Source organism: Ziziphus jujuba, chromosome 7 (assembly GCF_031755915.1).
Source record: "Ziziphus jujuba cultivar Dongzao chromosome 7, ASM3175591v1".
Lineage (NCBI taxonomy): Eukaryota > Viridiplantae > Streptophyta > Magnoliopsida > Rosales > Rhamnaceae > Ziziphus > Ziziphus jujuba.
The window spans coordinates 18,436,287-18,455,677 of NC_083385.1; the positions used below are offsets into that span (position 1 = coordinate 18,436,287).

Genomic DNA, 19,391 nt, shown 5'->3' on the forward strand with positions numbered 1-19,391 from the left:
CTCGGCTCGGCTCGGCTTGTCTTTTGGTCTTGCTCGGTTTTACCCTCTCCTTATGTCCTAAATTAAAATAAAAAATAAAAAATTTCAGTTTCTATTTTCCATAAATAAAAAATTAATTATTTAAATTTCGCACCGTAAGTGAAAATTCTCAACTACTTTTAAAATTACTTCTTATCAAATAATTTGCTCGCAATTTGGCGATTGTTACCGTTATAAAGTATTTTTAAAATAATATCTTACTATCAAAATAAACGGACAAAAAAAATTACAAAAACAAAAATTGTTTTTTTTTTCCCCCCATTTGGGGTGATCTTTTGTCATGACAAGAAAAGTGAAGATGAAATGATTTTTTAAAACAAAGATTGACATTGTAGGCAAAATTTTGTTATAACTTTTTATAAATTTATCGACTTTGTAGATTTATTCATGTATTTTTAAAAATTACAGAGATACCTCTTAATATTTCGATTTTGTTGGAATCTCAATTTTTGTTTCATGTTTTTTTTTTCTTTTAAATGTTACACTAGTAAATCATCACATTTTTGTGTAAATACAATTAATTAAATCTTGGTGAAGGTGGGATGATTATTAAGGTAGAGATTAATAAAATGGGAAAATTGTAATAATGCCTCAAGCACCCATTTAAAATAAGAGATAAAATGAGCAAAAAATAACTTCAATGATTGAGTATTTTTATCTGTATTATAAAAATATAAATTCAAATAATGAATATAACAAAATTTTAAAATAATTTATAATTAAAAAAAATAAAAGATAAAATTGGAATGGACTATAATAGAAAAATATAGCAGAGCATATATATAATAAAAAGTTAGTGGGTCCACATACAAGTATAACTAACACACAAAAAAAATATTATCTATAATAAGTTGCATTATAATACTTAACCATCAAGTTGTATAACAAAAATATTATTATAAAAATTATTTTGAATGTTAATAATAAAGTCAGAGAACAAAAAAGCGGAAATTAAAATATAAGAATTTTATTTTTTGTTTTCGCTTTCAAAATGAATTCCAAACAAAAATTTGCATTTTTTTTATTTATATATTTATTATTATTATTATTATTATCATCAATTTTTTTTTTTTTTTTTGGGGGGCTTATTTATGTTGTTGCCATTTGATGAGTGTAGGAGAAGAAAAACGCTTAGTTGGAGTACAGTTGGCTGATATTTTTATAGAGAGAAGTTGAAGTTGAAATTGAGCCAGCCGGTGGAAAAATAGCATAGGAGAATAGTCTTTCTATTAGTTGGCTGGCTCCTTGGCTAGAAGAAAGTTTGCAACTTTTTCTTTTTGTTTTATATTTATTTTTTTTTTATTTTTTTTGGTGATTAAGCAAGCATGAAACTTGTTTATTCATTCAAAAAAAAAAAAAAAAACTCAATTAATTGCACAGACAGTAAGATACACCTAATAAGGGTAGACAAATTATTTATTATTACCTAACTATAAAATAAAATAAAATAAAAAGCTGAATAAAGATGAGCATTTTGGCTTTGTGACCAAAATTCCTTAACCTTACCTGCTTATTAGGGTCTTGTCCAGTTTTATCTGCAAATTGTCTTAAACTAGTTACTCTTTTTCAAACTCTCCACTTTAGCTGTTAGACCCTGGTAAACTATTTTTTTTTTTAAATAATTATTCAATTGTTAAATAAAATTCTGCTTTTGAAATATCAATAAAAATATTAATACATGACCAAAATAAAACATTTAGTCTTTTTTTTTTTTTTTGTTTCTGATTGCAAGTATTAAGTTTGATTAATATTCTTTTTAATATATTCATTAATTTCATATTATCAAAAAAGTTAAATATATAAATAAATAAAAATAGAGGTTTATTAAAATTTTGGGATTTTTTGAGTATCAATCACAAAGGCTGAAAAGGGGTAATGATATAAGGAGACAGGTGCAAACACTTTGTGTAGATTGAAAGATTGTGTTTATGAGTGTCTAAATTAGAAGTTTGATTTCCCAATCACTGTTCAGAAATTCTTCTTAGTAATCAAATTGTTCATCCTGTCTGTAACCGGTCTATGTGGGACATGAGAGAAATGATTAAGACTCAATACCAGCTGCTAAATTTGTAAAGAACATGAAAATCAGAGTTTTTCCATTAGTTCAATTATAGTCTCCCCAAACACAAAAATAAAATAAAATAAAATCTCTCTCTTCCTTCTTTCTATAACTTGATTGTGGCCCATGTTACTGTTTATTTTTAATTTAAAGAAAGATTTTGATCATGAAAGTTGATTTGTCACCAGTTTCTGATTGAGACTCTGAACTTATACCGGCAATTTAATAATTTTTATGAATTATTCTGCTTCCCAGTCAAATGATATTGATATGCAATCAGTGTGGTTTTACATAGTCAGGAAAGTTTATATCTGTAATAATAGATTGCTCATATTGTCCTACAAAATTTTTTCTCTCTCACAAATTCCATGAATTTGACATCTAAACTGTTATATTTCTCTTGTTTAAACAATAATAATTGTAGCATATTATTACTATATATTCTCATTCAAGCATTTTTGAAAAATTGCAAACGTTTTTATATGGGGTCAATTAGTAGTTGTCCGAGAGACATAAAATCAAAACTAAGTTATAAAGAGTGATAATAGATTTTTTTATTTGTGATATTGAATGGGAATTCTTATGAGAGTTCAATTGTGAAAATGTTATTTTATAATTTTAATATTATTTTTCTTTAAGATTTCGATGTCTAATGAAGTTAATTTAAGAGAGCAAATAAATGAATACCAAAAAGTAGAATTGTATTTAACCTGTAGATGAAATAAAACAAAATACCAAGGTAGAAGCTCTTTGACAAACTATACTAGTCATTAAACAAATTTAATCTAATAGTAGATAGTTATTTTAATTTGTATAAGATATAATTTCTTTTAATGATTATATTCAGAGGTTCTGATTCGGTGGTAAAACTATTAAAAATACAATTTATTAGTTAACTTCAAAATTAAATTTGTCAAAAAGCTTGATTATGGATCATTCACCTATGTATAAAATAATCAATAATCATATGGATAATATGTGTCCCTTTTGGAGCACAAACCCTAATATTATGGATCTCTATATTTATCCTTACGCCAAAAGTCTTCCAAAACCTCTTACATTGGCTAGACGCCATCAATGTGTAACACTGAAGTAATGCCCCCACAGTAGGGGCTTTTTTTTTTTCTTTTTTTTTTTTGGGTTTTATGGATATTTATCCAATTTCTGTAACTTTTTCTTATCCAATTTCTCTAACCATGTGGATAAAACTTATTATTTGTTTTTTGTTTGTTATCATATGATACTTAAAATTTCTAAACTTTCAAACAACCTGATCGCACACAAATTCAAATATTTGTAGTCATTCTATTTCATGATTTTCTTCTTTGCACTTAGCTTATTTTCTAAAAGAAAAAAAAAATATATATATATATATATATACCTCTTTTTATTAAGATGAAGATAAATATATATATGTTATAGACACAGAAGATATCCTCCATGTGTATGATCATAATTCTATATATATAATCCCAGCACATAATAATTCTATATAATCCAACACGTGGCATCAGAATGTGTATATATATATATATATAATCTTTTTATACAGAATGGAAGTAGAATTATTAAACACCTAACCTGAGGTGTTACTGTTATATTGTTGTTAAATGTTACACCATTATTGTTACCTAATTCCTTTGTCCTTTTTCTTTTCTCTGTCATACAGAATCTATTACCATATTTACCTATTTATGTTTACTTGTATTGTGTGGATTGACGAGGATTTTCTTGGCTCTCAGATATCTCGGTGAGTGATGCTATTCCTTTTAATCAATATTACCTTTGCTGCAAATTAAATAATTTTTTTTTTTTTTTACATGTATTATATATATGACACTTGGATAACCCCTACCAAATAATAATAATTTGAGTTTTAAAAAGGTAAATGGTAGTTTGTTTCATTCATATTTAATAGCTTCAAAGACTATAAGACCCCCAAAAAAAAATTTGGTAGATTGCTTTTGTCAAATTATGCATTTGAGTTTGCCTTTATGAATAACTTCCGGCTTCGTAGAGAATAAATTTAACCAAGAATGGTGATGTTTTGAGAATCAGAACACCAGCAACAAATCCACAAATTGTCAAAAATCATTTTATAAATAAAAAATCAAAAATACATTTTTTTTTTCTTTTATATTTAAAAGGCAAGCCATATAACATGTCCTAAGCGCCAAGAAGAAAGCAACTGTTTTTTTCACTATTAATTAAGTATTTAAAAACCATATGATTGGATGGAGTTTGAAAATTCCCAGCATAGGTTTGGAAAGTGATGGATAAGGCAATTACTACCAAATGGTAGAGGATAGATCCTAACGATTCAGAATTTGAAATTCTCAATCCTACGATAATAGAATAAAAACAAAAAAAAAAAATAAATAAACAAAAAAAATAATGCAAATAACATATTTTATCTCATTGATTGATGTGGAAATAAAATTACCCTGAATTGACTGCTAACAAACACTATAAATATTATATAACATGTTCAAGCAACAGCTACCAAAAATACCCAATGCCAAAAGCAAAACATGTCCAAAATAATATTGCATTCCACTGGGCCATCAATATTTAATTAATCATACAATTTTTTTATTTTTTATTTTTTGTGGCTAAGATGTTAGTAATTAATAACAACAGAAGGCTAATACTCACAATATTAGTCAATCTCATTAAAAAAAAAAAAGTTTAAATTATAAAAAAATTTGTAAAATAAAATAGAGCCTGCCAATGATGGACTGCATCCTAAGTCCTAACAACAAAGGCATGTGTCTAACTTAAAAAAATAAGGTAAATATATTTCAAAAATAAAAATTGGACATGTGTACTGACAGCTCAGATCAACGCCTAATAGTCAGATTTTAGGTGTTCTTTCTAATCTGTTTTGATATATCAGCTGCAAGCTTATTATATTAATAAAATTCCGAAAGTATCACCAATATACGTTTAAATTATTGAGTATTTGGCTTTCAATTGCCAGCGGATTTCTTCACTGGCCATGATGCATAGATTCCAAATCTAGTTGCCCATTAACAAACTAAACTAAAAACCCCTCCCAAAAAAAAAAAAAAATTATTGTATTTTAGTATCTGATTTTCGATTTTACAATATAAATCTTTAACTTTCAAAAATTGTGATTTGGTCCTTCAACTTATAATTTTTGCAATTTGAATAATGTTTGACGTATGACCACTGTCCATATGAATTGCATATTAGGTATTAAAATGCAATTTTTTTATTTTTATTTTTTTAATGGAGAGATATTAAAGTTTAAAATTTTAAAATTAGAAGATATTAAACCATATTGGATTAAATTCATTTAATACATTTTAGTTTTGAAATTTTCACTTTACTCCCTTCAATTTGAAAATTTAATGCATTTTAATACCATGCATAACTCACATGAGACAACATTAAATCTTATAAAAAGTTAAGCATAATTCAAATTGCAACAAAATGTAAATTAAAAATTTAAATAGTACAGCTATAAAAATTAAAGATACCATAATGCAATAAACTCAACAAAGAAAAAAAAAATTTATTGCATTTGATCATTTCTAGTTTGGAGCATTTACACTTTTGATATCAATTCTAGAGCATTTACACTTACAATATCAATTCTAGTTTGGAGCATTTACACTTTTGATATGAAACATTGTTATTTAGGCGGGCCTCTTAACGCAACTAAAAGCCTTAAAGAATGGTACAAATTTCTCAAACTAAAGGGCCTTATTTGCAAAGGAGTAAAATTAAAAAGTCTAAATTGCAAATAATTAAAACTAAAGATTCTAAATTAGACCAAATTGCAACAAATTGAATCTTTTAGGGTCTATTGCATTGTACTTCATGCATTCCCACTTTTGTAGTAGTAGAAACAAAATTTTTATTCAGAATAATATAACTAACCTTCACAATTTCTTACAAAACTTCCAACGACTTCAAACATTAAAAAAATAGAAGTCATCTTCTTCATCCCGCCGGTAATACAATATAGTTGATTATTATTATTTTTTTGTATTGATGAGTACCACCCAAAAAAAAAAATAAAATAAAAATTCAGTGTGCTCTGATTTCTAAATCAATGAATTTTTAGTGTCTCAAAATGTTACCCCTAAACAATGACATAGGCCGAGAATGAGTGATCAAAGTTCGAGAATTTTTAAGTAAGGCTGATAGAAGTAGCATAGGATTGAAGCAGTGTTAGAGCTTGTTCTGTTATAGCTCTATTCCTTGCACTCCTCAACCAATCCCCAACTATTTCTGCAGCTTGGCTGCCTTGAACACCTTCTTCAAGAGCATCTGCTGCTTCTTTGATTTTTCCTTCAGCCAAGTAGCCCTCAACTTTATTGATGACAGATTCAATTCCATCACCAGATTGGTCGACCTCCTTCACCTGAAAGAAACTCAAAAGGCAAATTACAAAGATGAGTCCGGCAAAGCCGAAAGATATGCATGAGCAAGACCAAGATCTCATAATTTCATACCTTTAACCAGCATGCTATATGTGCTAAAGAATGTGCCAAGATCCCACCGCCACCAGGAGGTATTAGGCTGTAGTGCCGAAGTGTTCCTTTCAAGTCATCAAACTGCAGTGTAAAATTGAAGTAAGCAAATTGGTTCATCACAGAATCATCCATTTAGTATGATTCAAAGCATTCAGACACCAAAGCATTCAATAGGTTTCACAATATCATACTACTTGGATTTATGCGCCTGTTACATGTTCAATGAGGGTTTGGGATCATATACTTGTTTAAGATATAAGCTGAAAATTGAGTATACATCACTTGAGAAGGATGCAACTGACAGATTGCACAACTGCCTCGTGAACTTTTCATTATGTGAAGAATGTGCAGAAGAGAGAGAGAGAAAGAGAGAGAGAGACAGAGAGAGAGAGAGAGAGAGAATATATATGTTGCGGTTTTAGATGAGCAACATATATGTTTGACAGTCGAAATCAAGTAAGAAACTCACGAACCAAGAATCCTTACTGAAAAAATTCAAATAAAGTTCTTAGGAAATATTAAAACTCCTTATTAAACTTGGGAATCCTAGATTACAGGTTCGTGATCTGCATCAAAACAACTAGACAACTTTATTGACTAGCAGATTTTGCTGCATTTAAATTCATAAGAAACTTTATCAAAGATATTGCAATATATCCAGACTGGTTTAGTGGCAAGCGACAAAAAGGTTTCTGTAAAGCATGTAAGCTTCAAAAACAAGACCTAAGCATATTACAAATCACGGGCAATAACAGTAGTACTACCTCAGCAGCATACACTCAATAAAATAGCATATAATTAACTTACCTTCTCGTTCAATTGCAGTAAAGTATAAGTGCCCTTGTTCCGTGTTTCATGTGGAAGGGATGATAGGACTACATCCAAAATTGAATCTTTATCAATGCCTTCAAGATAATTGCGTAAAGCTTCAATTTCGGTCTGAATAGGCAATCCTTTAGAAAGTGCATCTTCCAATGCAAGTGCTCCCTACAAAAGCCATAAGCATACAATTGAAGGTTGTAATTTTTCTGGATTGGAAAAGGCATAAGGATATGAATAGAATGGTTCTCTAATAATAGAAGTTTGAAAAATTACCAAAGCAAGCTTGTGAGCTGAGTGACTCCGACGAGCCTCTTCAGATCGTGCATAGAATGCCATGCACAAGGCATTTATCTACAAAATAAGAAATTAACCATGTTAACTTCCATGACTATGTGAATCCAAAAAACTATCTTTGGACTTTGGCTATTTTAATAAGGTATAAAAAGGAGAAATAATACAATGTAGTTTACTGCGGTTTACTTCTGCAACCTACAATATCTAATAAATGACACATGGGGAGTTCTTTCGAAGCTTTGTTAGTTCTGAAATGGATGTGGTGCTTCGCCTGCCCCTCCTCCTCTCCTTTTGAAAATAAATAAAAAAAACAAAATATGATGTGGTCTTTTCTGTAAAAGATTGCTTTTGTATACAGTTGAGCATGTTACCCTTTCACTGAGAGCATTTTACAAAACCTAAATGCAATTCATGATCATCAAGTTCACAAGCAGTTATTCTTTGAACCAGTCTAATCACATTTCCTTCAAGCTGGAAATAAAAAGCACTACCTCCTACAAGTTCAATATGATGAGCATTACCTTTTAATTGATAAAACGTTAATAGCCCTGTGCTACAACAGCTCTTCAAGAATTTTATCTTTTTCTTAAAATTCCAAAGCAAAACACTTTGTGGCAGCCAGATTTTTTTTTTACCCAACCATTCAGATTAATATCCTTTTCACAATGCAATGGGGAAAAGAGAAAAAGAGAGAGAGAGAGAGAGAGAGAGAGAGAGGAAGAAGAAGAAGAAGAAGAAGAAGAGGAGGAGGATAGGTTTTTATAATTAGTCAAAATATAAGCAATCAACAACATATGCAATAATAATTATAAATAAATAACTCTTTTTTTTTCTTTTTTTTTTTTTTTTGGGTAACATATAAAAGGATGCATGACATATATATATATATATATATATAATCATAATCAAAATAACTACATAAATTGATCATTATAGCCATATATTTTAAAACAATTAATTTTTATCTAATCACTTTTAAGTATCGAAAAGTCAAAAGCAAATAAATTGATTTTATTTTGACTAAAATCTAACTGATATTATTTTATTTCTCACATATTGTTTTGTGACTATATTATTTAAATCTAATTGCTTTTTCAAAGATGAGATGCATGCCTCAGTGGATGAGGCATGTGCCTCTTTGGTTTACCACCTAATTAAAAGGCACCCTTGAGCCTTTCATGGTGCCTCACGCCAAGGCATACCCAGCAAGTGTGTTGTAGGACTGTAAATGAGGCACGACTCAAAATGAGTTTCCTTTAATAGGAAGACAACACTTGCTGCTACATATTTCTATAGTTGCATATACCTAATGGAAATTATTTTACTTTGAAACTATTTATTTGTTGCAAGAGTTCATCAAGCAGAATTCCAAGTACTTTGAAATAATTTATCTAACAATCCTTGTGAGTGAAATTATAAAGCATTCGACCACTTCTCCTATAAATCTTCCTTGGGAGTCATATTTTGCATAAGAATTTACATTAAATCTTCTTCTTCAACTAGACCAGATTAGAAACAATATCGAAAAAATAGGACTGTAAAGACTTTATTAAGTGGCTCAAGCAGATCTTACATGAAGATTTGCTTCTGCCATTTTTTCAATCTGGGCTGCCTTCTCCTTAGCAAGCAATGCAGTCTGTTCTGCTTTTGCTAATTCTTGCACCTTTTTCAACTTTTCTTCAGCTTCAGTTTCCTGTGTTTGCAAGAAATTTATAACTCGAGTTTCAATAGTTACCATAAATTGATCACAAAAGAAAAATACTTTAACGATGTCTAATTTTTCACCTTCTGTTCAAGTTCTGTCTTGAGTTTCTCTTCAAGTTTTTCTTGCAGAGATCTGAGTGCAGCAGCTGCTTTTGCTCTTTCTCTTTTTAGCTCCTGGATAAAGAAAAAAATCTGTAAATTCTAAGTACTTGGATGTTATTTCATTTTCTAACAAAACCAAACATTGCATGGTCAATGGAGCAATATGTCATTACTTGGGCATTTTTTGCTTTTTACTACATTTTCATGATAAAATCGCTCATACTTAGGAATTGTAATAGAGCTCCGGAAAATAGGTCTGCATCACTATTGTGGAGAAAATATTTGGGATTAGTTTGAGACTTATCAGGGCAATTATTGCAAGAAAACATTGGGGTGAGAGAGGAGCAGTTCCTAATCCTGCACATCCTGCTTATGGCAACATCATTATGCTTCTTAAAGTTCATCAACCTTTTATTCAAATCTGGTAAATATGATACCAGGCAAGGATTCAATAAAAAGTCAACAACTTCAAATTGGAAGGGGAACTAGACTAATAACGTAAGCATGCATGTTCAAATATATGATTTGAGTTTCCAGCTGTATTTTGCTATCTTTTTCACCATATAAATCACTTACTGGTGCATTGGAGTTAAATTACAGAAGAGACTCAAGTGATGGTGTATGTAACTAGGTAAAAGATTTCTTTATGCTAAGGAAGCAGTGGAAAACTTACTAAAAACATAACCCAGAGGAGTATCAGCATTTAAAAGTTTTTGAATGTCTTCAAATTAAAAACTTATTGCCCCATAATCAAAACTAAACAGATCAACAATATTAATGACATACAAAGTTTTGACCAAAAGAAGGCAAACTTTGAAATAAACAAGAGAGTGACAGAGAGGCAACCTTGTCCAGCATTGCTGCCTCTTCTGCAAGCATCAGTTCCCTTGCCCCAGCATCCTTCAAATCCTTTTCATACTTCTCCTATTAAAATAAAAAAAATAAAAATAAAAAGATTGAACAAAGTAATAGAAGCTCATCAAGCAAGCTGGCCAATAATTTTATGTATTAAAAAACTGAGTAGTCCCTCCTAGAATAAAAGTAACATTCCAAACCTTCAGTGCTCTCTTTTCTTCAGCATATACTTGAGCATCTAATTCAGCTTGTCTTTTCTCAGCCGTATGAATAGCTTGTAAAAAATCAAGAACTAATTTTCCATCTTTGGATATGTAACCATCATTCAAATCTTCAATGGCATTAATAAAGGCCTGTCCATCCAGAGAATCAGATTTTAGTGCAGATTTATGCCTCCTTTTCATCACAAAACAATATTAGGCGTCAAATAGCATAGAAGGGAGTACTATCAACCTCGTGTTTGTGGTCATTACTCCCTGGTCTACTCAAAAAGCTTTCATTGGTCTTGTCCCCTAAATGATATGCCTTGAGAAGAGAATCTGGCTGTTCTATACCTTTACGTAACACATCCTGCAAAAGTATTGGCAAAAGCAACTTCATAAATAAACCCATGTAAACTGAACAAAAAGCAGGAAAGGAATTTCATAATAGGAATCTCAGGTACTTAAAAGTAGCAAAACACTGAAAGGAGATACTATATTGTAGAAAACAGTTTGAAATGCTGTGCTACCAAAATAATTTTGGTTTACAAAATGTGGTTGCACAAATGTAAAACAAGCTAACTTGCTGAAAAGTTTTTCCTATTTGTGAGGTCAGAGAGTATATTGAGAATCCTTGCCATGACAAAACAGAAATGGAGATCCATTAAGTTACGAGATCACATGCTGTATCATGTATTTTCATGCACAAACACACACTCACTTTTTATATAACATGCCTTTTCTCATTTCTCCATCTTTATTTATTATTTATTGACTGAACAAAGTCCCAACGAGAATTAAAAAAATGAGTAAATTTCCAATCATTAGCATAATTTCTGATCCTTAGTATAATATTAATACATATATCTATATATATAAACAACAATATGAGTAAAAATGTAGATACAACACTTAGGGTTGAGTTTAAGTTAGACAAATCCTTTACAAACTAAACCAACAATTCTTCTAAACAATTGTAAAGGAAAGACGAGATGTTCATTGACTAAGATCTCAAATATTACCAGGTATTACTTTGTAAAGAAGGGTGAACGAGACAATTACCTCCCCTTTGTCTTGTGTGGTAAAATGTGGATGTGGCATTGTTTTTGTCTCATTTTCTTCCTGAGATGTAGTGGTATGAGTATATGATGGTGGAGTTTGAACCTCATCACTCGGCCCAGTGCTAGCACTGGCCTCTGTGCTCTTTATATCAAGATTTCCTTCAGGTGATATTCTAGAATTTGGCATTTCATCAGTGGATGAGGGTCTGCTCTGAGAATAATCTGAAATATCTTTCTCTTTGAGATCCGGGGCAACTTTTTCAGGTGTCGTGTCCAACTTATCTTGCATATGAGACTGGGGTTCACCTTGTTTTTCACTTGAACCTTCAATATGAGGAAGATCTGAATGAGTTTCAACCTTCTCAGCTTGCTCAGTTGCAGAAGTCGGTTTGTCAGAGTCCTCGCTATTAGGAACAACTATTTTATCCTCAGAATGTTGGACACTTTTTGCATCTATATTCTCATCACCAATCTTAGCTTCCTTTTGAGAATCATGCTGATCCTTACCACTAAGAATTTGATCCACATATCCAGTCTGGTAAGCAACTAGAAGGGCAGCACCAACAGCAGCACCTCCAAGGACAAATTTTGACATAGAACCGCCCGACCTGGGTGGCTTGCCTGCAGAACCAGGATTTTGGGATGCATTTTTCTGGGGTATTGTTGATAATTCCTTTCTAAGAAATGTGGGTAGCTGATGCAATTGTTGAAAGGATGGAAAACAAAATTACACCACAAAAAGAAAAAAAAGAAAAAGAAAAAGGAAAGGAAATTGTGAATCCAATACATGCATCATTTAACAAGACAAGCACTATCACAGTAACAATGTGCACACAGTCAATATAAGAGGCATATAAGCGTCCTAAGAGTAATCACATAAGCATACAAAATCAAAATGTGCTGACACATTAAGAACGTAAAAAATTTAGAACCACCCAGTTTAACCTAATCGACATTGACAGGCAATTAACATTAATTATATTGCACAAATATTATGCCCAGCGTCCATAATCTAACAGTGAATGTCACAAGTGAATTAAAAAACCTGAGTTGTAAACTGCCTAGGGGTTCTTCTAACAGCACGCCGCGATGAAAACTCCAAAACTGACCTGCAGAGCAAAACCCACATAATTTCACATCAACCTCAAAAATGCCATCGATAGCAATGTCAATGACTTTAATCAGGGCTCCAAATTGTAAATTTTCGTATCAGTACCTCAGCAACATGGTTTTTTTGGGTGCACCAGTGAATGACTTCGAAAAGGTTCCAAAATTTGAGGCCAAGATGTTTGAGAAAATGACGGAGAGAGTGGAAGGAACGGAAAGGGTCGACTGGTAGCGATGCTTTGCTTGATTTATTTGGAAGGGAATCGTAGAGAAACGATCCGAAGAAGTGATCAAGGCGATTCGGCGGAGCTGTGACGGTGGAACGGAAGCATCGCGTCGCCGAAAGCCCACCGCGACTAAAAGAGACCTGTCCGAAGAGAGCAGCAGAGAAAGACAGAAGTTTTACCGTTCAGTTTTTGAGTTTAACTCATTTATTTCCCTTGTTTTTTTTTTTTTTTTTTTTCTCGATTTTTCTTGGGTGTTCAATGGCAAATCCATAAATTTTTTACTATATTGTTTTTTTTTTTTTTCTTATGAAATATTATATTATTGTTTTTCCCCTTTTTTTTTTTTTTTTTGGGGGGGGGGGGGGGGAAGGAGTAAAAGAACCAGATTCAGATAGAGCATGTTTAATATTTATTTTTCAATACTGGGTAAGTTGCCAATTTTTAAAGGCAAAATGAGTAAGGCAAACAATGGGCATTGGTGCAAATAAGGTAAAATAGAAAAATAGAAAAGTATCAAATATTATAAAAATAAAAAGTATCAAATATTGGACGATTTTATCAAATATGAGCTTTGCATTTATATACTGTAGATAAAGGGTGAATATACAAAACACCCTTAAGCCTTCAGTTAGTTATAATTTATAGGGTTATAATATATATATATATATATATATAAATATATATATAATATTTACCAAAAATGAAAAAGTGTTAGTATCATTTAAATTTTACTCGCTGGACTATGACACATTATTCTTTTTATTTTGCATCCTAAATTAAAAATTTTCTCACTTTATCATCAAATTATAGTTTTTGTAACATTTTAGTACAACTAAAAGCATTTTACAGATAAATTTAATGAAGTTAGCTGTATACAAGCTACGTAGCTATGTTTAGAAATAATTTTATTAAGTTTTATTTCTTTTTTCCTTGGTAGTATGTATGGCTAATTTAGCCAAATTCATTTGGGAAAAAAAAAATTGCATAATTAGATCAAAGTGATAAAAAAACAAAATTTTTAAAATTAACGTGAGAAAATTCATCGTTTAGAAGGTGAAAAAAGTATCGTAGTTCAAAGAATAAAATGACATTAACCCTAATTTATATTATATTAATTTGTTAACTATTAATAAATTATTACATCATTTTATATCCAAAATTTTAGTAAACAAGTTGGTACTATAGCTGTACTTGTGATAATGGCAGAAGGACTGTAGCCGTCTTGTTGCCCTTAATATCCATTTTGATGGATAAAAAAAAAATTGGAGAAATAATTGTTATTATTATTATTTTTCTGGATAATAGGAGTGGAGGATTCCAACTCCTATTTTTACATCAAAATGGTTGACTTTATCATTGAATTGTCTCTTTAAAAATTATAAATTAAGTATTGAGAATAATTGGCATAGGTAATAAGGAATGATGATGATGACTGCTATTATTATTATTATAATGAAAGATTATTATTATTATTATTTTTGAAGTAAATGATTATTATTGTTATTTGAGTTGTTCACCTTGGAAGTTTAGAAAAATAGAAGAGATGGACCTTTTAACTTTTAATTTAAAGTTTATTCTGAATGTGGCAAATAAGTAGAAAATATCAGATTACATTTAGGGGAACTGTCATTGTAAGAAAATACCCAACATTGGATGAGTTTCTTTGTGGAATGTGGATGCATGAGAAAGATATTGATATCTATGATATTGAAAAAGATCCATGCCAAAAATTCCAAACAAATTGCTTGTTTCCTTCAAATATAACAGTTTTCAAAGCAAAAATATGGCCCATCTATTCAAAGAAATGAAATTCTTCTTCAATGAAAAAAAATAATAAAATAAAAATAAAAATAAAGCTAAAAAAAATAAAAAAAGGCCCTTGCCTCGACTTTTTACAAAGTTAAAAAGATGTTGTCTCACATAGAATAGTTTGTTCAATCACATATCTGCCTACAAACTCGTAAGTACAGACATGTTTGGGGGAGCATATGACCCGCCCTTCATATAAGCATGGAGATTAGAGATTGTTGATGAAGAACATGCTGTTTCATGCTCAATTCCATGCTTCAAAAGATTCAAAGATAGGAAATTTGATCATCTTGGTTTCCTACACTTTGTGGCACTTTGTTTGCTTCTTTATTCAAATTTTGATCATATTGAATTTAGTTATGATTATATAAAAACCAAATACCATTTCGGAGATTCAATTTTCACTGAGTTACCAAATTGGTGGTTACTTGTATGTTCGGTTGTCTTTTTTGCGAGTGTGTTACCAATAATATATTATGCTTGGGGCATAGATTTAGGTAGAGAAACTAAAATAAGACCCAAAAAAAAAATAATAATAAATAAATAAAAATGAAGATAAAATGAATTTATCATATGTTTTAATTGAAAGTTTAAAGTCTGAAATAACTATTTGAAATCATGCCTCAATTTGGTTCCCAACTTATTTTTAAGTAATGTGACCCCAAAAAACATATTTCCAAGACAATTTTATTATATAAACTAACCATTAAGATTCAAATTCTTAATAAGAATCCAACATACACGATTAAAATTTAGCTTTCATCTGAGTGATAGAATATATATGTTGCTTGGGTTTCAAAAGAATAGTTATGTCTTAAAATTGGGAATTATTCCCAGAAAAGGAAGAAAAAGAAAAAGAAAAAAGAAAAAAGAGATTTCGAATATCAAAACAAACTTTGTTGTTGGAAGAAAATATCCATACAACTAATCTCAATAAATAAATGTTCTATTCCACAACCTATTATGAGTGCCTTTCTCAGCATTCAGCCCCCCCCCAAAAAAAAAGAAAAAAAAAAAAAGAAAAGAAAAATCTATTATGAGCGCCTAAATCTACCGTTGTTCCTCATTGTAACAAACTATAATGTCAGCAATATTCATAGGATAGTGAACTAACAATAAAAGCTTTCAGCATAAAAAGAAATAACAACAAAAGCGAAAGAAATTACTAGGAGTCTAGGACTGTGGCGACGTTTCTAACAAAAAGCAAGGCATACCACCATCTTCTTTAACAACGAAGGTTCTTTTTGATCCTGCAGTCTAAGTAAGCCATTATTGCTTCTTAAGTGCATTCATCTTGTCCCTGAGATAGTAAAGCTTGGCTCTTCTCACTTTCTTTTAGTCCAGCACCTTTATCTCCTTAATATTAGGGGAATACCTATCATAAATTGCCCAACGCTTATGGTCATTTTGTGAAGCTGAGAGAGCATATTCAACTTAGAAACAAATGATCCAAGCAGGTAAACCGTATACATGGGACGTCAGAAATTTCTATGATCACCACAGATTAATTTTCAGAGGAAAAAAAAAATATTATACCAAGAAGCAGATTAAATAAACAGTTATTCATCTGAAACAGTAACTAAGGAATCAAACTCTTGTTATCTCAGCATGCGATGATGAGATCATTTTTAACATACTTAAGCAACAGAAAACAAGTTTCCATTCTTAAAAATGGGGAATCTGCTAAAGGACCTCTATTCAAAGGAAGTGATAATTTTACACTGGCTGTCAATCAGCTGCAATGCCCACTTTTACTGAGGTTCAAGTCTGATAGTATTAAGGCAAAATTTGCTTCTACTACCTAGCATAATTAATTATTGTTTTAGAAATAATAGATCAACAAGCAAAATTGCATGGAATCAAAAGTTAGACTGACGGACAATTGTGATTAGATAGTTCTTTCACCACCATCTTATTACAATAAATTACTGTCTCTTTCACCATCAATAGAATTTACAAGAGGTAAGTGATGTCTACAGAAAGTACTAAAAGCGCTCATTGAAATTATTTAGAATGTATAACCATACAGTTAGCAATATCAGCATATACAATAATAATGCATCCTCTCCATATAAAAGCAGCAAGTCCAAAAGGCTATCTACCACTCAAATAAAAATTAAAGGAGATAAATTCTAGATCTACTTACAGTGGAAAAAGGGATTCAACTCCAACCCCAGCCACTAGCCTCCTTATTCTAAACGTAATATTTAAACCAGCATTACATCTTGCTATGACAATGCCTTTTAGAATTGAAACATGTCGCTTGTTCTCAGCTACTTCCTTTTTACATATAAAAGGTTATAAGTAACAATTTAATTCTCTAACAAACCCGCATTTGCCGTTACCAGAAAAATGGAAAAATTAATCCCTTAAACAATAACTTAGCATACCACGTTCAGTTGCATGATATAACCAGGTTTTATATCTGGTATTTCTCTATGCGCCTTCACTTCCTCAACAGCTTCCTTATCTATACTCTGCAATGTCAACCGTGAAAAAATAAAGGGAGGGAAGAGAGACTGAGCTATTTGTTATCATCCAATAAATTGGATGCTAGCCTGCATTATGTGTCTGGCAGTTTTATCAAGCCTCTTAAATTTGATGCAGGGAGCTACAACGGAAACAGATGCAGATGTATCATGTGAGGCTGATTCAAGTGAATTTCCCACTGTTGTAATGCACCTGATGGGGAAAGGAGGTAGCACTGCTGCACATTTAACCAACTGTGGTCCATGATATATGACTGACGCTGATACTGATGGTAAACCATTACTACAGATTGTTGATGACTCATTTAGGCAGCTGGAATATGTCTGGGAGAATATATTACAAGCATATATTGAAACAGTAGAAAGCCTAGTAATTGATCAGGTACAAAAATTGTGCACTTCAATTCACAAGAACATGACATCAAAGTAATATGGGCATGCAAAAAGAGGTAAATTTTACAAAGAAGTGCAGTTAAAGCATCATTACTGGTCATTCAGAGTGAAATGAACAGTAAAGTTTTAAATGGAAAAGAAGAAGAATTCTTCTTCTAATTTCCTATCAGGAGAATAGATTATGTTCCCCTTATGGCCTCAAAAAATAGGATTGATCTTTACATACCTTTAATATGTTGTATTATTTTATTTAATATAGCCCTGTTAAGCATAGGATGGAGAATTAGTTTTTCTTTTCTTTGCACCTTTTTTCTATTTTTAAAGAACATGTTTTTCATTTAAACAAATGTGACAACCCACGCCCATGAAATGTACTTGAAAGTCACTTAGATGCATACATGCTTAAAAAAAATGCTCAGAGAATTAAGAAAAACACATAAATGCTGCAGAAGATTGAATACAAACCTTGGACAAAGAGCCAAAAAAGCGACCCATGCAGCACCATTTGGCAGCAGCAAAACCAGGATTTGGAGATGCATTTTTCTGGGGTATAGTTGAAATTCATTTCCAAGAAATGTGGGTATCTGATGCAATTGTTGAAAGGATGAAAAAACAAAATTGCACCCCAAAAAAAAAAAAGAAAAAAGAAAAAGAAAAAAAGAAGAAGGTAAAAATGGAAATATAAATCCAATTCATGTTCAATTAAAAAAGATAAATACTATCACATTAGTAATGCAATGGGTACAGTCAATATAGGGGATACAAACTTCTTAAGAGTAATCACATAAGCATACAATGACACATTAATACCAATAATTTTGAACTATCATTATTGTTTTGGTGTTTCCCAATTTAACCTAATCGACATTGACATGCAATTTGACATAGAAAATTACAATTTAAATACCAGATTTGTAAACTACCCAGGGATTATTCCAACAGCACGCTGCAATGACGACTCCAAAATTGACCTGCAAAAAACCTCATCAATGCCATCAATAGCAATGCCAATGATCTTAATCAAGAATCCAAATTCGTAAATTTTCGTATCGGTACCTCCGCAACATGGTTTTTTTCCGATGTACCAGAGAATAAATTTGCAGAGGTGCGAATATTGAGTGCCAGATGTTTGAGAAAATAACTGAGAGAGTGAAAGTAATAGAATGTTCAACTGATAGCGACGCTTTGGTTGCTTTACTGAAAGACAATCGTAGAGAAAGGATAAAGGGGTAGTGATCAAGGCGATTCTGCAGAGCTTTGACGAAGAAACGGAAGCATCGTGTTGCCCAAAACCCACCGCCACTAGAAGAGAGCAGTCTGAAGAGAGTAGCAGAGTGAGTGTGGTTTTAACCGTTTGGTTTCGTATTTTTAGCACCTATATGCCCCCTAATTATTAGAATTTTTCACTTTAATCCCTTAATTTTTTTATTTTACCACTAATCCTTAAATTTCAATTATTGATCTACTATTCATTCACAAATTATTTTTATCTGTTCTTCTAATAATTTAAAAATATGCAATGTACTTGATGTACCTGCAAAAAATTTTATCAGTAATCTGTATGCTTCAAAACTATTAAAAATAAATTTTAAAAAAAGCTTAACTGCCAAATGCAAAAAAATTAAAATTTAAGGATCAAAGTACCTTAAAAAATTAAATTAGATACCAAAATTCGAAAGTATAATAATTGAGAGTATAGATGCTAAAAACCCTTTAGTTTTATTT

General features: G+C 31.0%; 2 protein-coding genes across 16 annotated transcripts; both read right to left on the minus strand.

Annotated features, from left to right (window-relative positions):
* Nucleotides 1-5,964: 5,964 nt before the first annotated feature.
* Nucleotides 5,965-13,234, minus strand: LOC107425405 (MICOS complex subunit MIC60, mitochondrial). Its single transcript, XM_016035409.4, has 12 exons — nucleotides 12,858-13,234; nucleotides 12,687-12,750; nucleotides 11,643-12,335; nucleotides 10,834-10,950; nucleotides 10,581-10,733; nucleotides 10,372-10,449; nucleotides 9,505-9,597; nucleotides 9,293-9,412; nucleotides 7,699-7,776; nucleotides 7,411-7,590; nucleotides 6,583-6,684; nucleotides 5,965-6,491 (listed from the first exon to the last, which is right to left on the minus strand). The coding sequence occupies exons 1-12, from the start codon at nucleotides 12,866-12,868 to the stop codon at nucleotides 6,258-6,260; spliced, it is 1,923 nt and encodes a 640-aa protein (XP_015890895.2). The 5' UTR covers nucleotides 12,869-13,234; the 3' UTR covers nucleotides 5,965-6,257.
* A 2,425-nt stretch (nucleotides 13,235-15,659) lies between these two features.
* LOC125423960 (large ribosomal subunit protein bL19c-like) lies at nucleotides 15,660-19,111 on the minus strand. Of its 15 annotated transcripts, XM_060819271.1 has the most exons (6): nucleotides 18,723-19,111; nucleotides 18,132-18,637; nucleotides 17,343-17,597; nucleotides 17,175-17,261; nucleotides 16,931-17,064; nucleotides 15,660-16,159 (listed from the first exon to the last, which is right to left on the minus strand). In XM_060819271.1, the coding sequence occupies exons 2-6, from the start codon at nucleotides 18,159-18,161 to the stop codon at nucleotides 16,120-16,122; spliced, it is 546 nt and encodes a 181-aa protein (XP_060675254.1). In that variant the 5' UTR covers nucleotides 18,162-18,637; nucleotides 18,723-19,111; the 3' UTR covers nucleotides 15,660-16,119. The 15 variants fall into 15 exon arrangements, 1 of the variants encoding a protein (XP_060675254.1); XR_009639790.1 differs by adding an exon at nucleotides 17,893-17,927 and having other exon boundaries at nucleotides 16,931-17,597; nucleotides 18,723-19,106; XR_009639795.1 differs by having other exon boundaries at nucleotides 16,931-17,927; nucleotides 18,132-18,209; nucleotides 18,590-18,637; nucleotides 18,723-19,105.
* Between the last annotated feature and the right edge of the window lie 280 nt (nucleotides 19,112-19,391).

What these genes read in the sequence shown, in the direction of transcription:
- LOC107425405 (XM_016035409.4), bottom strand. An exon ending in AAGAAAAGAGAGCACTGAAG is followed by an intron (nt 10,450 to 10,580) that starts GTTTGGAATGTT and finishes TTATTTTAATAG; the next exon opens with GAGAAGTATGAAAAGGATTT. An exon ending in TACTGCAATTGAACGAGAAG is followed by an intron (nt 6,685 to 7,410) that starts GTAAGTTAATTA and finishes TTTACACTGCAG; the next exon opens with TTTGATGACTTGAAAGGAAC.
- LOC125423960 (XM_060819271.1), bottom strand. Translation starts at nt 18,161, where the DNA reads ATGGGTCGCTTTTTTGGCTCTTTGTCCAAG. An exon ending in TTTTTGGCTCTTTGTCCAAG is followed by an intron (nt 17,598 to 18,131) that starts GTTTGTATTCAA and finishes ATATTCTCCCAG; the next exon opens with ACATATTCCAGCTGCCTAAA. An exon ending in ATATCATGCAACTGAACGTG is followed by an intron (nt 17,065 to 17,174) that starts GTATGCTAAGTT and finishes ATATGTAAAAAG; the next exon opens with GAAGTAGCTGAGAACAAGCG.